This window comes from Nerophis ophidion, linkage group LG25 (genome assembly GCF_033978795.1).
Source record: "Nerophis ophidion isolate RoL-2023_Sa linkage group LG25, RoL_Noph_v1.0, whole genome shotgun sequence".
Classification (NCBI taxonomy): domain Eukaryota; kingdom Metazoa; phylum Chordata; class Actinopteri; order Syngnathiformes; family Syngnathidae; genus Nerophis; species Nerophis ophidion.
In genome coordinates this window covers 25,726,841-25,740,840 of record NC_084635.1, presented here as the reverse complement: position 1 = coordinate 25,740,840, position 14,000 = coordinate 25,726,841, and the positions used below count along the sequence as shown (strand labels likewise).

Here is a 14,000-nt window from a genome sequence, read left to right as displayed (position 1 = left end):
GACACAGGGAGAACAATTATTTAGAAAAAAAAAAATCAGTTTGGATCACATACTGTATGTGTAGTTCTGCGGAGTGCATGCTACAGTGGGGCAAAAAGTATTTAGTCAGCCACCAATGAGGTGGCGACTTGTCCAGGGTGTACCCCGCCTTCCGCCTGATTGTAGCTGAGATAGGCGCCAGCGCCCCCCCCGTGACCCCAAAAAGGATGAAGTGGTAGAAAATGGATGGATGGAATAATAAAACCTTAGTTTCAATAGGGTCTGCCAGGCCCATTTATTTAACAAGTATAGTTGATCTTTTTGACCACAGTTTAAAGAGTAACACTGTTTGAATATTTAAGTGATTATTTAGCTTTATACTAGTTTGAGCCTTTGTGCCAGTTTGGGAACCCCTGTAGGTCAATAAATGCCAGACCCTCTCAAATAGTGTGGTGGGGAGCCTGTGAACATATTATTTTTTGCCGTAACAGAATGTGATGAAGCGTATGTAGCACTTGGATGCACTGTAACCACGGTGGAAGATAAGGAAAGACACGTGTCTTTCCTTTGTTGCTAATAAGCTGACAATGTTATGCAGAGGTATAGTTATAACAATTTTATAGACAAATTATACTCTTTGTGGTCACAAAATCTTGTCTTCCTAGGGACAGAAAATATAAGCACTGATACTGTATATGCTGAAATATTTGAAGAAAACATTGGCTTTGTGTTGTAGTGTACAATTTTAGTAGTTATCACAGTACATACATCAATTTCTCTCCTGCTTGTCCTCATTTGATGTTTATTTTGTTGACCACTGACTAAAGAAATAAACTAAAAAAAAAACTAAACGTTGGCCTAGCCACTCACACATGGACAATTTAAAGTAACACATACTTTTCAGAATGTAGAATACTAAGAGAAACCCCACGTAACAAGAACATTTTACAGTGAAGACCAAATGGATTCCAAACTATGTGGTGTAGTATCTTTAATTCCATGGACTGCACTTTATACTCCTGCTGTAGCCCCATCTTTTGCCTTTTGTCCCCCCAGCCAAAGATAAAGTAAGCGTGAAATGTGGAAATAAATTAAAGCTGCAAGCAGCGTTGGTCGGGCCCGCCTTTGGCTGCTGCCCCTGTGACCCAAGCCCTGGTCTAAGTCAGACCTACATAGAGGTTTTTCTTTCATGTCTCTACGACATTCCTAACAGAATTTACAAGCAGTTTTGTCTGGGGTTTTTCCTGGGGGGCGCTAGAGCGCAATATTGATTTTTGGGATTTGGTTTTTTTTATAAGATGGCAATTTTCGCCAGTCCTGATGTGTGTGTAAAATTTGGTGAGTTTTGAAGCATGTTAAGGGGGTCAAATTACAGCTCGACTTTTCTGGATGTTGGTGATAAATGGCTTTCGCTTTACATAGTAGAGCTTTAACTTGCACTTTGAATCATTTTAAGGGGGTCAAATTACAGCTCAGAGGCAAAAATTACATTTTTTTGGAAACTTTGCGCAGGGGTTCTTTGAAGGCGCGTAAAATCAAAACCGGAGCAGTAATCAAAACTCTGTGAAAGATTTTTAATCAGAAGGGTTCAATCTCTCTCCTGTGCCAGTTTGAATCTGACACGACAAACGTGCTCAGAGGAGAAAATGTTTGAAAAAAGGTGACAGGTTTTTACAAAACTTTTATTTTGAAGGGGTAATTTTTAATTTCCTATTGATTTTTGCTGAAGGATGTCTGAGACCCACATCGAGGTTTTTGTTTAATGTCTTTCCGACATTCCTCCCGGAAGTTACAAGCAGTTTTGTCTTCCTCGGAGCAGTTTTTTTCTGTGTTTTATTCAAAAATTGCACTAGAGCGCAATCTTGAGTTTTGGGGTAAGGTTTTTTCATTAGATCGCAATTTGCGCCAGACCTGTGTGTGCCAAGTTTGGTGAGTTTTGAAGCATTTTAAGGCGGTCAAATTACAGGTCAAAGAGGCAAAAATAGCATTTTTTGCAAAAATTTTGTTTTGAAGGGGTTTTTGCCAACTTCCTGTTGATTTTTGCCATAGAAGTTTAAAATTGGGAAATGTATAAGTCAGTCCTACATAGAGGTTTTTGTTTCATGTCTCTACAACATTCATAAAGGAAGTTGCAAGCAGTCTTTTTCCTAGGGGGCGCTAGCGCGCAATTTTGATTTTTGGGGTTTGGTTGCTTAATAAGTTGGGAAGGTTTGCCATACCGACGTGTGTGTCAAATTTGGTGAGTTTTGAAGCATGTTAAGGGGGTCAAATTAGGGTGCGAAGGTGTGGAATGTCTGTTGGCCCTGCGATGAGGTGGCAACTTGTCCAGGGTGTACCCCGCCTTCCGCCTGATTGTAGCTGAGATAGGTGCCAGCGCCCCCCCTGTGACTCCAAAAGGGATGAAGTGGTAGAAAATGGATGGATGGAATAATAAAACCTTAGTTTCAATAGGGTCTGCCAGGCCCATTGCAAAAGGACTCCCAAAGGAGTCCTTTTGCAATGGGCCAACATATGCTAACATAGGATTTAATTGTGGCCCAAACCTGTCCCTATGGCTTCAGTTCAATAGAAGATTCCTACACCCACACCAGAAGATTGAAGTTTGTAGAATTGTGGTACATTTGAAATTAAGTCAAATGTTTTAATCCTTTCATTTATTTTAGCATTATCTCAACAGGGCACAAATGCTCGAGTGGTTGAAATGTACTTCCCATCCATCCATTTCCTGATTATTCCCTTTTAGGGTTGCTGACACCTATCTCAGCTACAATCGGGCAGAAATGTACTTGAAGCTGTTAATTCACAAACTAAAATGTCCTAAAGCTGCAAAGTGTGATAGAACATGTTCAATACTTGAACAGTGGCATTAACTCAGGTTAAAAAAATCAGGAATGCAATATTACAAGTGCAGGAAAAGAGTATGTCTAACATTAGGTAACGACTTGTCAAGAGTGCAGCAGAGAAGCTCCGGCGACCCCGAAAGGGACAAGCGGTAGGAAATGGATGGATGGCATTAGGCACTGAAAGATGAAGCCTGTTGGCTAGTCACACCGGTCCCGCAAATTGTTCAGAAGCACCAGATGTGACGTTAACTTTGATATGACTGCAAACATTGCCAAGAAGCTATAAACAGTTAACCAAACTAAAATATCTAGCAGCTCACAACAGTTGTCAATTAGCTTTACATTTAGACATTCACACAATTACATTTTACAAGATACATGTAAATGTGTGTTAAGGTTGTCTGTGTTGGCCCTGCAATGAGGTGGTGACTTGTCCAGGATGTAACCTGCCTTCCGCCTGATTGTAGTTGAGGCACCAGCGCCCTCAAAGGGAATAAGCGGTAGGAAATGGATGGATGGAAGATGTTTGACAATTTTGGTAACCATTGCTTTAGTTATGAAAACCATCCAACTGTTGCCCTACTAAAAAATTGCCGTAACTTACAAATGTTGGCTTAAAAACAAGTCAAAGGATTGTTTCACCCAATATTTTATTGGTGCATTTATTCAGACGGGCACTCTATTTTTCCACTGTTAATGTCATCAATGACATCATGGGGAGGACGACCATCAATGGTGCAGCCGACAGATTGAGCTGTACCCAGGATTTCTTTAATGGTTCCTGGCAGAAAAAAAAAAGTCAAATTACTTTTTTCCCCCCAAACACTAACAGGTCTAAGTAAAGTAACATTTTACTGATAATGTTCCAGGCTTTGCGGCACAAAGTTGTTCATTATGTTTGAGCAGCTCTGTTTCCTAAAGCTGGGTCAATCTGAGCCTCCACTGGATTACACTCATGTCACAGGAAGCAGACAGGCATAGTGGCGGGAGGCTCAAGAGCAACAAACCCAACAATCATTTAGGCACATATTCCGTTTTGCTGCCAGTCCAAATGTATTTGTGCTTACCGGACATTTCTCTTGAAATGGAGCGAGGCCTCATGACCCGGGCAATCCCCAAAATATCATCAAACGTCACACTTCCACTGTGCTTGACTGAAAAAGACATTTGTTTTTAGATGCTTACTGAAAGGCTAGTTTTGTTTGCATAGTCACTCACTGTTTTTGACCTTCTTCCTGTCGCGGGGGGGCTCCTTCAGAGCCTTGATGATCAGTGCCGATGCAGAAGGCACCACCTCAACCTAAAAACAATCATGAGCACCAAGCCAGCGGTCACACGTCAGTGTTTGGTCTTTGATAAGAAGAAGTCAGTCAATTGTATGCCTAAATATGAGAAGGCTGAAGAGCTCATACCGCTGCCTGTCTGTTCTGGATGATCAGCTTCACAGTGATCCTCAGACCCTTCCAGTCACCAGTAGCCTTGGCGATATCATCACCAACTTTCTTGGGAGACTAGATGAACAGGGATAACTTCATCAGTTAAGCACCTCTGCAACGACGACTTTTTTGATGAAACTTTTAGGAAATAGGACAATGAGGTTATATTTTTGGAGTGATCCAAATTCTGAATTGGACAAATGCCCAAATATTTTTTCCATGCTAAATGTAATGTAATAAATTACATCCATATTGCAGATCTTAATTTTCCTGAAGGAACTCTCCTGAAGGAATCAATAAAGTACTATCTATCTATCTAGATCTAGTGCAGAGAGGGAAGAGAGGAGAAGCTATGGTAGGCCTGTCGCCAAGACAGCTTAAATGTGAAGTTGTGAAAGAACAATTGCTACAACTGAAGTCTGGGGAAATAATTTAGACTTTGTGGTGATGGGGGCGTGGCCCCAACATCCCCACTACATAATTAGCGCAATTGGCTGTATGATTTTCTTTAACGATTCAACGTTTTTTATACATACATTTAAGAACTATTGTTCACCTATTTTCAATTGATGCTTATTGTACAACATACTTTGAGATTTTTCAAAGTGTCTTATTTGATATTTTAGAATGTACTCATTTAAAGATTAATTCGGTCCCTTAATCTCCTTGACGAAAAAGGCAAGCTACAGCGAGAATGACATCACGTGCCCTTTGCTGCTGCTCTAGTTGACCGTCTCTCCTTAAAAGCTGCCACAGTCCTTCCTTTTTATTTGCACATTTTGTAGCTTGCTGTCTGCGAGTATATCTTGGCTATAATAAAGTTACGTCCACATGGCAGCCAACACCCAATGGCATGCATCTTGTTTACATCCATCAATGTTTGTTTTTGTGGTAGCATCACTTGTCAATAGTGTGCATATTGGCTATCAATAACTTCTTTGCTGTCAACTACTGTATTCTACGCTGATTTTTAAGTAGCTAAAACAATGGAGGAATGTTAGCCACTAGCAAGCATGGACTCTTCAGTGCCCTGCGGAAGCGGTCGTTTTCTTCCATCCATCCATCTTCTTCCGCTTATCCGAGGTCGGGTCGCGGGGGCAACAGCCTAAGCAGGGAAACCCAGACTTCCCTCTCCCCAGCCAGTTAGTCTAGCTCTTCCCAGGGGATCCCGAGGCGTTCCCAGGCCAGCCGGGAGACAGTCTTCCCAAAGTGTCCTGGATCTTCCCCGTGGCCTACTACGAGTTGGACGTGCCCTAAACACCTTAAGGAGGCGTTCGGGTGGCATTCTCGAGAGGAAGGAGGAGCAGCTTTACTTTGAGTTCCTCCCGGATGGCAGGGCTTCTCACCCTATCTCTAAGGGTGACTCATTTCCGCCGCTTGTACCCGTGATCTTATCCTTTCGGTCATGACCCAAAGCTCATGACCATAGGTGAGGATGGGAACGTAGATCGACCGGTAAATTGAGAGCTTTGCCTTCCGGCTCAGCTCCTTAACCACAATGGATCGGTACAAAGTCCGCATTACTGAAGACGCCGCACCGATCCGCCTGTCGATCTCACCATCCACTCTTACCTCACTCGTGAACAAGACTCCTAGGCACCTGAACTCCTCCACTTGGGGCAGGGTCTCCTCCCCAACCCAGAGATGTCATTCCGCCATTTACCGGGCGAGAACTATGTACTCTGACTTGGAGGTGCTGATTCTCATTCCGGTCGCTTCACACTCGGTTGCGAACCGATCCAGTGAAAGCTGAAGATCCCGGTCAGATGAAGCCATCAGGACCACATCATCTGCAAAAAGCAGAGACCTAATCCTGCGGTCACCAACTCAGAACCCCTCAACGCCTTGACTGTGCCTAGAAATTCTGTCCATAAAAGTTATGAACAGAATCTGTGACAAAAGGACAGCCTTGGCGGAGTCCAACCCTCACTGGAAATGTGTTCGACTTACTGCCGGCAATGCGGACCAAGCTCTGGCACTGCTCATACAGGGAGCCGACCGCCACAATAAGACAGTCCGATACCCCATACTCTCTGAGCACACCCCACAGGACTTGCCGAGGGACCCGGTCGAATGCCTTCTCCAAGTCCAGAAAGCACATGTAGACTGGTTGGGCAAACTCCTGTGCACCCTTAAGAACCCTGCCGAGAGTATAGAGCTGGTCCACAGTTCCACGACCAGGACGAAACCACATTGTTCCTCCTGAATGCGAGGTTTGACTATCTGGCGTAGCCTCCTCACCAGTACACCTGAATAAACCTTACCGGGAAGGCTGAAGTGTGTGATCCAACAATAGTTGGAACACTCCCTCCGGTCCCCCTACTTAAAAAGAGGAACCACCACCCCGGTCTGCCAATCCAGAGGTACTGCCCCCGATGTCCATGCGATGCTGCAGAGTCTTGTCAACAAAGACAGCCCCACAGCATCCAGAGCTTTAAGGAACTCCGGGCGGATCTCATCCACCCCTGGAGCCTTGCCACTGAGGAACTTTTTCACTACATCAGCGACCTCGTTTTCTTGTCAAGTCAAAATTGCAGTGCATAGACATGCATCACACTACAACAGCGGTTCTCAAATGGGGGTACTTGAAGGTATGCCAAGGGGTACGTGAGATTATTTTTTAAATATTCTAAAAATAGCAACATTTCAAAAATCCTTTATAAATCTATCTATTGAATAACACTTCAACAAAACATGAATGTAAGTTCATAAACTGAAAATAAATGCAACAATGCAATATTCAGTGTTGACAGCTAGATTTTTTTGTGGACATGTTCCAAAAATAATGTTGAAAATGTATTTTTTTTGTGAACAAATGTTTAGAATTACGTTCATGAATAAAGCGGGCACTTTAAGTTGATGATTACTTCTATGTGTAAAAATCTTTATAATTGAATCACTTGTTTATTTTCCAACAAGTTTTTAGTTATTTATTTCTTTTTTTCCAAATAGTGCAAGAAAGACCACTACTAATGAGCAATATTTTGCACTGTTATACAAATTAACAAATTAATAAATCAAAAACTGATGACATAGCGCTGTATTTTGCTTCTTTATCTCTTTTTTTCCCAACCAAAAATGCTTTGCTCTGATTAGGGGGCACTTGAATTAAAAAACTGTTCACAGGGGGTACATCACTGAAAAAAGGTTGCGAACCACTGCACTACAACAATAGTAACGTTTTATCGCCAAACTTGTTTTAAAAACACCACTTGAAGAGTGTTTAGAGCTTCACCTTTATCACTTAATTTAAGCCAAAATACAATCACTCCCTCTCTTCGCCTCAGACCATTTCCACATTTAAGTGCTCTGCGTATGGACTCATTACCCCAGTTTTTTTCAAAGGCAGTGTAGTACCTCTTTTCTAGTTTATGAGTACCAGTATATTGTACAACCCTACTAACAACGGCCGCATGTGTAAGTGAGCCCTTTTTTTCATGAACACGGACTGGTACTTGAGTTGACTGACAGACTGTACCAACTTAAACAGGTTGCACATATACTTAACAGGCAAAAAGACCATTTTCATTTTACTAATAATGTTCCTGACTTTACGGCACAGAGTTGCCCACTTGTTTGGGCAGTTCCGTTTCCTAAAAGCCGGGTCACTCTGAGCCTCCACTGGATTATAGTCAGTCACGTTGAAGACTGCCATAGTGGCGGGAGGCTGCTTTGTTTACGGCTACATAATTAAAAATCTCACCAGGCCCAGGGGTCCAATTTTGGGGGCCAGGGCAGAGGTGGCACCAACTTCTCCTCCGGTGCATCTCATGTACACTGAAAGACAAAGAAAACATACATACTTGCATTAACACAGCATTGTAAATGGCAGTAGGATGTTAAATTACATTCACAATATACAATCAATTTGTATCATCCTTTTAAATTTATAGCACAAGCGCGATCATGAGTATCACAAATCCCTCAAGTAGAATTGTGAAGTGAGGCAAGCAGCATCTGGTTTGATTACCATGTTTTATCCATGAAAAGTTTGTTTTTTGCATTATTGGCAACACTAAATTGGCCTTAGTGTGTGAATGTGAGTGTAATGTCTGTCTATCTGTGTTAGCCCTGCGATGAGGTGGCGACTTGTCCAGGGTGTACCCCGCCTTCCGCCCGATTGTAGCTGAGATAGGCGCCAGCGCCCCCCGCGACCCCAAAAGGGAATAAGCGGTAGAAAATGGATGGATGGATCTATTCAAACTATTAATAGCTTGAATAGATATTATATAATAGATAGCATTGACCGGTTTCAACCTTTAACACCTTATATTTAAACCTTTAACTAGGACTGTGCGACATATAGATATACAAGATATATCGCGGGTTTGTCGCTGTACGATATAGCAAATGACTATATCATGATATTAGAGTATAAGTTCTCACGCGATTGCTTTTGGCTGCGGGAATTAAACCGCATGCGTTTTCCACTCTTCTCTCTCCTTCAGAGACATTAAACAAGTGCACCCTCTTACATATGTCACGTGTGCAACGTCACACGACCTCCCCGAGCAGAGAGGTAGCGACATTGGTAACATTAGCTGTGATGCTAACGGTCCGGTGCGCGTGGTAATACGAGAGAGACAGTGCAAATCCGGTAACAAATGGATGAAGAATTAATTCCAAAGAAAAACAGCACGGGGTTCATCGTCTGGCGGTGGTTTGGCTTCAAGCAGGAATATGTTGAACATTTATGTGACAGAAGCCTTGCTACCAAAAGTAGCAGCACTATTAAATTGTAGCATCATTTGAAAAGAATGAAGAGTGCTTCAAACTGTGCATTTCAACATCTCCGTTCGGTGCCACAACCAAAAAATGTCAAAGCAACCATTTCCACATCAACACCGTAGGACATATACTATTTGATATGCAGCTCAATTTTGTGGCACTTATTGAAATATCTTGTGACATCATGCACAAAAGTGCACTTTTTTTTCTATTGTAGTGGCATTTTGTACAAAACTTAATTTAGTGTTTTGATATGTCATCTAAGTGATATGCACCAAAGTGCACAAATAGCTTGTTTTTAAATGTCTGACAATCTTGCACTTTTGTTTTGGAAATGACATGAATGTTTGTGCCACTGCATAATAACTGTTTAATAAATACACTTTTGGTCAATTGACTGTTGTGATTTCCCTCTCTGCATGAAAGTTTAAAATGAGCATAAATTAATGCAGTACGAACCAGAATGTTTAAATGTAGAAAGAGAAGCATCATACTGCTGGGATTAGATCAAGTGTTACTTCAAGTCTAAGGCATCATATGAAGATGTATATCGTGCATCATGATATGGCCTAAAAATATCGAGCTATTAAAAAAAGGCCATATTGCCCAGCCCTACCTTTAACACCTTATATCTAATGTAATGAAGACCTTAAAAAAAATTATATACGTTGAACTCTTAGCAGCACAACATTACGATGTGACCAATGTAGTAAAAAATTAATTGGGTATACAGCATTCAACACAACATGAAATGATGAAATTACTTTTTCAAGATAGTGTAAGGACACACCGACAACCATACGATGGGCCGGAAACGGGCCTGTGTCGTACTGGAGACTGCTGACTTTTATTGTCACGTTGCTTGTCCAGGACATACTTTTAAACAGCTAAAGACGGTTTATTAGTAAACGGGTTCTCGTTAGTCAACGTTTGAAAGGTCTGCATGTCCCCCAACTCAAATGAAATCCCATCAGCTAATGCTTAGCCGCTAGCATGTGTCAACCACGTGTCATTCATCCTATGCGTTAAATATTGATACAACAACGGTGGCTCGACCGCCACCACACTTTTCAACACGAACATATATCGGCGTTTTCATCACATTTGAGACCCAAATATTACCGTTGCAAACCCGCCGTGGGGTGGCCAACACGTAGCGACGCCATCTTGACTGTCTCGAAAGCGCCTGCTTTAAGCACCACTCTACAGTATAAACATACCAATTTTAACCTCGTTGGGATCGAATTTGGGAGGCATGTTGTTCAGCTGGAGGTTGAGCGCTGCTCAGTTTGCTTGGTGATGGTGTCGGATGAACCCGGTTTGGGACGACCGATTACTGTTGCACCGTCACCGCTAGATGAAGAAAGAAAGGACAGGGAGGAGGGATATCCTTTATATATACTTTCACCAAATATCGCGAGACGTGTCGTCATCGTGTAATCGTGTATGGGTGGAGCTAAGTTGCCTCCATTATTCTATTTTTTTTCTTATTTTTTTTTCTTTAAAGGTTTATTTATAAAGTTCAACAATTACAAACAGTAAGACAAACAACAATATACAACATTATAAAACATTATGATAACAGTACAAAACAGCGCCAGGGGGTTGTAAGTTCAAAATAATAAAAAAAGAATACAAACATATATATATATAAATAATAAACAAAAAGCAAAGCCGTAGGCTTATTCAGATTCATCAAACAACTTAAATTTGGAACACAGCATCATCGTTTTCACAGCTTTTTTGTTGTTAGAGGTAGAGAGCGTTTTAATGTAAAGTTCCAGATCTTTTTTAAAGGCACAAAAGATAGGACGGGTATTAAGAAACTTACATTTATGAATATAAAACTTAGCCAATAAAATAATGAGGTTGCAAAGGTAGAATTCCTTTTCAAATTTTTGTTCATACAGTGTAAAACCAAAAATCACATCTTTAAAGTAAAGCACAAATTTGTCATAAATATTGTCCAGGATGAAGCGACAGATGCCCTGCCATAGTGATCGAGTGTTTTCACAAGTCCAAAACAAGTGGTTAACAGTCTCTGGGTGCATGTTACAAAAGGTGCAGGTGACATCAATGTCCTTTTTGTATCTAACCATCACAGTCTTTACAGGGTAATAGCGATGGATGATTTTAAATGATATCTCTTTGACTTTGTTGGTAAGTAAATACCTGTTAGGAAGGGACCACGTTTTGGTCCAACAGATGTCATTTACAACATTATTCCATAAGGAAATTACATAGGAGACAGACACACAATCATTTTGGAATAAGCTGCGGATTTTTCTGTTATTTTTTTGATCAAAGCAAAGTTTCCCCACGGGAGTGTCAAGTGGATCATTCAGAATTTTTACAGCAGAAAGAGGAGGCGTGTAAGCGCTGTACAACATAATAACACCTGTTGGGATGGCATCAAATACAATAGCAAATTGTTTGGGAGTCACAGGTATCTTAAATTGGCTGAGAAATTCTTGGTAATTAAAAAGTTGACCTTCCTTATTGAAAAGCTGACTCACTAAAATAATGTTATTGTTAAACCAATTGTTGAGGAAAATAGATTTCCTTTTGTAACATATGTCTTTATTGTTCCAGATGAAATATTTGGTAGGTGAAAAATTGTGCTTGTATACAAGAGACCATGCTAGAAGGGCTTGTTTGTGGAAGTTTGAGAGCGCAACAGGAATCCTGTCAATGTTATAATTACACAATAGCAAACATTTTAGGCCTCCAAGGTTAGAGAATACATGATGAGAAATAAAGTTCCAAATTGAGGTAGGGTCTTTCAAGTAGTGTCTTATCCAATTAATTTTAAAGGTGTTGTTTAGTGTAGTGAAGTCAAGAAAGTTTAGACCACCCTGATTGTAATTGTTCATTATAACAAATTTCTTAATATAATGAATTTTGTTTTTCCAAATAAAGTCAATCAGTATTTTGTCAATAGTTTTACATATTTTTTGGTTAACATCTAAAGAAATAGCTGCATACGTAAGCCTGGAGATACCTTCTGCTTTGGAAAGTAAGGTTCTGCCTTTTAAGGATAAATCTCTCTGTAGCCATTGGTTAAATCTTTTCTTAGTTTTTTTCTACAATTGGATTGAAGTTCAATGCCGATCTAGAGTTTAGATTTTTAGTGATATGTATTCCTAGGTAATTAATACTATCCTTAACTGGAATTTGAGATACAGACATAATTTCACATCTCTTCACAGCCATTAGTTCACATTTATTCACATTTAGACGGAGACCAGAAACCAAGGAAAAAACATGAATCACATCCAAAGCTAGGGGAATTTGAGAAGAGTCTTTCAAAAAGAGTGTTGTGTCGTCAGCCAGTTGGCTGATAATTATTTCTCTGTCTAATACAGAAATCCCCTTTAAATGACTAGTTTTTATATGAACCGATAACAGTTGGGTGGCTAACAGAAATAAATATGGAGAAATAGGACAACCTTGCCGTATCCCACGTTTTAACTCGAATCTTGGAGATGTACCAGATTTGAGCTTTATAGAACTATTACCATTGCAGTACAAAGTCTTAATTGTTTTGCGGAAAAAATTGCCAAAGCCAAATTTCTCAAGTGTCCTGAATATAAATTCATGTTCGATCGAGTCAAAAGCTTTGTAAAAGTCCAGGAAAAGAAGGAAGCCTTCTTCATTAATGACCTCTGGGTAATCCAGAATGTCAAGTACAAGCCTGATATTATTAGATATGTGTCTTCCACTCATTAAACCTGACTGTGTCTCATCAATTATGTCATCCAGAACCAATTTTAACGGTTTAGCAAAAATAATAGCTACAATTTTATAGTCATTGTTTAGAAGGCTAATTGGACGCCAATTATCAATGATTAGTAAATCTTTGTTTGGCTTGGGTATAAGGGTAATAAGGCCCTGTGTTAAAGTTGGAGGAAGGGCACCTGTATCAATACTTTCACAAAATACTTCTAGTAAGAAAGGAGCTAGCTCTTCTGAAAATATTTTATAAAATTCAGATGTAATACCATCCACTCCAGGAGATTTGTTATTTTTTAAACTATTAATTGATTCCACTACTTCCTTGAGACGGATTGGACGGTAACAGAATACTTGGTCAGCTGTGCTGATTGATTTAGTTTCAGTTAAGGTATCCATAAACTTAACAGCATCACTTTCAGAGTATTGACTATTGTATAATGTTTTGTAAAATTGAGAACAAAAATTTGCAATCTGTTTTGCGTCATTGCAAACCACATCATTTATTTTCAATTGATCAATGGTGTTATTTTGAGCCTGCAATTTTTCTAAACGAAAGAAATACGCAGAGTTTTGTTCACCTTCCTCCAGCCATTGTTTTCTAGATCTTACAAAAGCTCCTTCTGCTTTTGATTGATACATTTTGTCTAATTTATTTTGGTTTTCTAAGAGACTTTCTTTTTCTTCTGCTGACATATTATCTGGACGTATAGAGGATAATGCAGTAATGATGGAAATCACATTTTCCTCCTCAGAACGCTTATTCTTAGCTAGATTGCTGCAATATTTTCTAATAAATTTACCTACCTCATATTTAAGGAGTTCCCAATTAGTACAATAATTATTTTGGGTTTTGGCTTTATTAAGAAAAAATTTTATTAGATCATTAATCCTAATTTTAACTGCTTCATGGCATAAAACTGAACTGTTGAGTTTCCAGTATGAGCTTTTTGAAGGATTGTGAGAGGGATGTAAAGAGATGTGAATCTGAATAGCCCTATGATCAGTCAAAGGAGTGGAGAGAATTTGAACAGTAACACAGTTTTGAAGTGATTTAGAAATTAACCACATGTCTATTCTAGACTTTTTTGAACCTGATTTATTGGACCAGGTAAAGGATGTCTTATTCTGATTTTTATATCTCCAGGCATCAATTAAATCAAACCTTTGCATTAATAACTTCAGATTTGAGCTGACACTACTTTGAGAGCCTGGTGGCCATCTATCAAGTGAATTGTCAATGACAGTATTGAAGTCACCTCCGACAAGTATATAAGCCTTT

The 14,000-nt window shown here is 39.9% G+C and overlaps 1 protein-coding gene and 2 non-coding genes across 4 annotated transcripts; all 3 read right to left on the bottom strand.

Annotated features, from left to right (window-relative positions):
* Window positions 1-3,455: 3,455 nt before the first annotated feature.
* rpl12 (ribosomal protein L12) lies at window positions 3,456-10,373 on the bottom strand. 2 transcript variants are annotated; one of them, XM_061887552.1, is made up of 6 exons: window positions 10,207-10,373; window positions 7,962-8,035; window positions 4,235-4,333; window positions 4,041-4,122; window positions 3,890-3,976; window positions 3,456-3,603 (listed from the first exon to the last, which is right to left on the bottom strand). In XM_061887552.1, the coding sequence occupies exons 1-6, from the start codon at window positions 10,241-10,243 to the stop codon at window positions 3,485-3,487; spliced, it is 498 nt and encodes a 165-aa protein (XP_061743536.1). In that variant the 5' UTR covers window positions 10,244-10,373; the 3' UTR covers window positions 3,456-3,484. The 2 variants fall into 2 exon arrangements, with proteins under 2 accessions (XP_061743536.1, XP_061743537.1); XM_061887553.1 differs by having other exon boundaries at window positions 10,109-10,257.
* Window positions 3,681-3,810, bottom strand: LOC133543218 (small nucleolar RNA SNORA65). Its single transcript, XR_009804343.1, has one exon. It is a non-coding gene; the product is annotated as a small nucleolar RNA SNORA65 (small nucleolar RNA).
* On the bottom strand, window positions 7,796-7,922 carry LOC133543219 (small nucleolar RNA SNORA65). Its single transcript, XR_009804344.1, has one exon. It is a non-coding gene; the product is annotated as a small nucleolar RNA SNORA65 (small nucleolar RNA).
* Window positions 10,374-14,000: the final 3,627 nt, after the last annotated feature.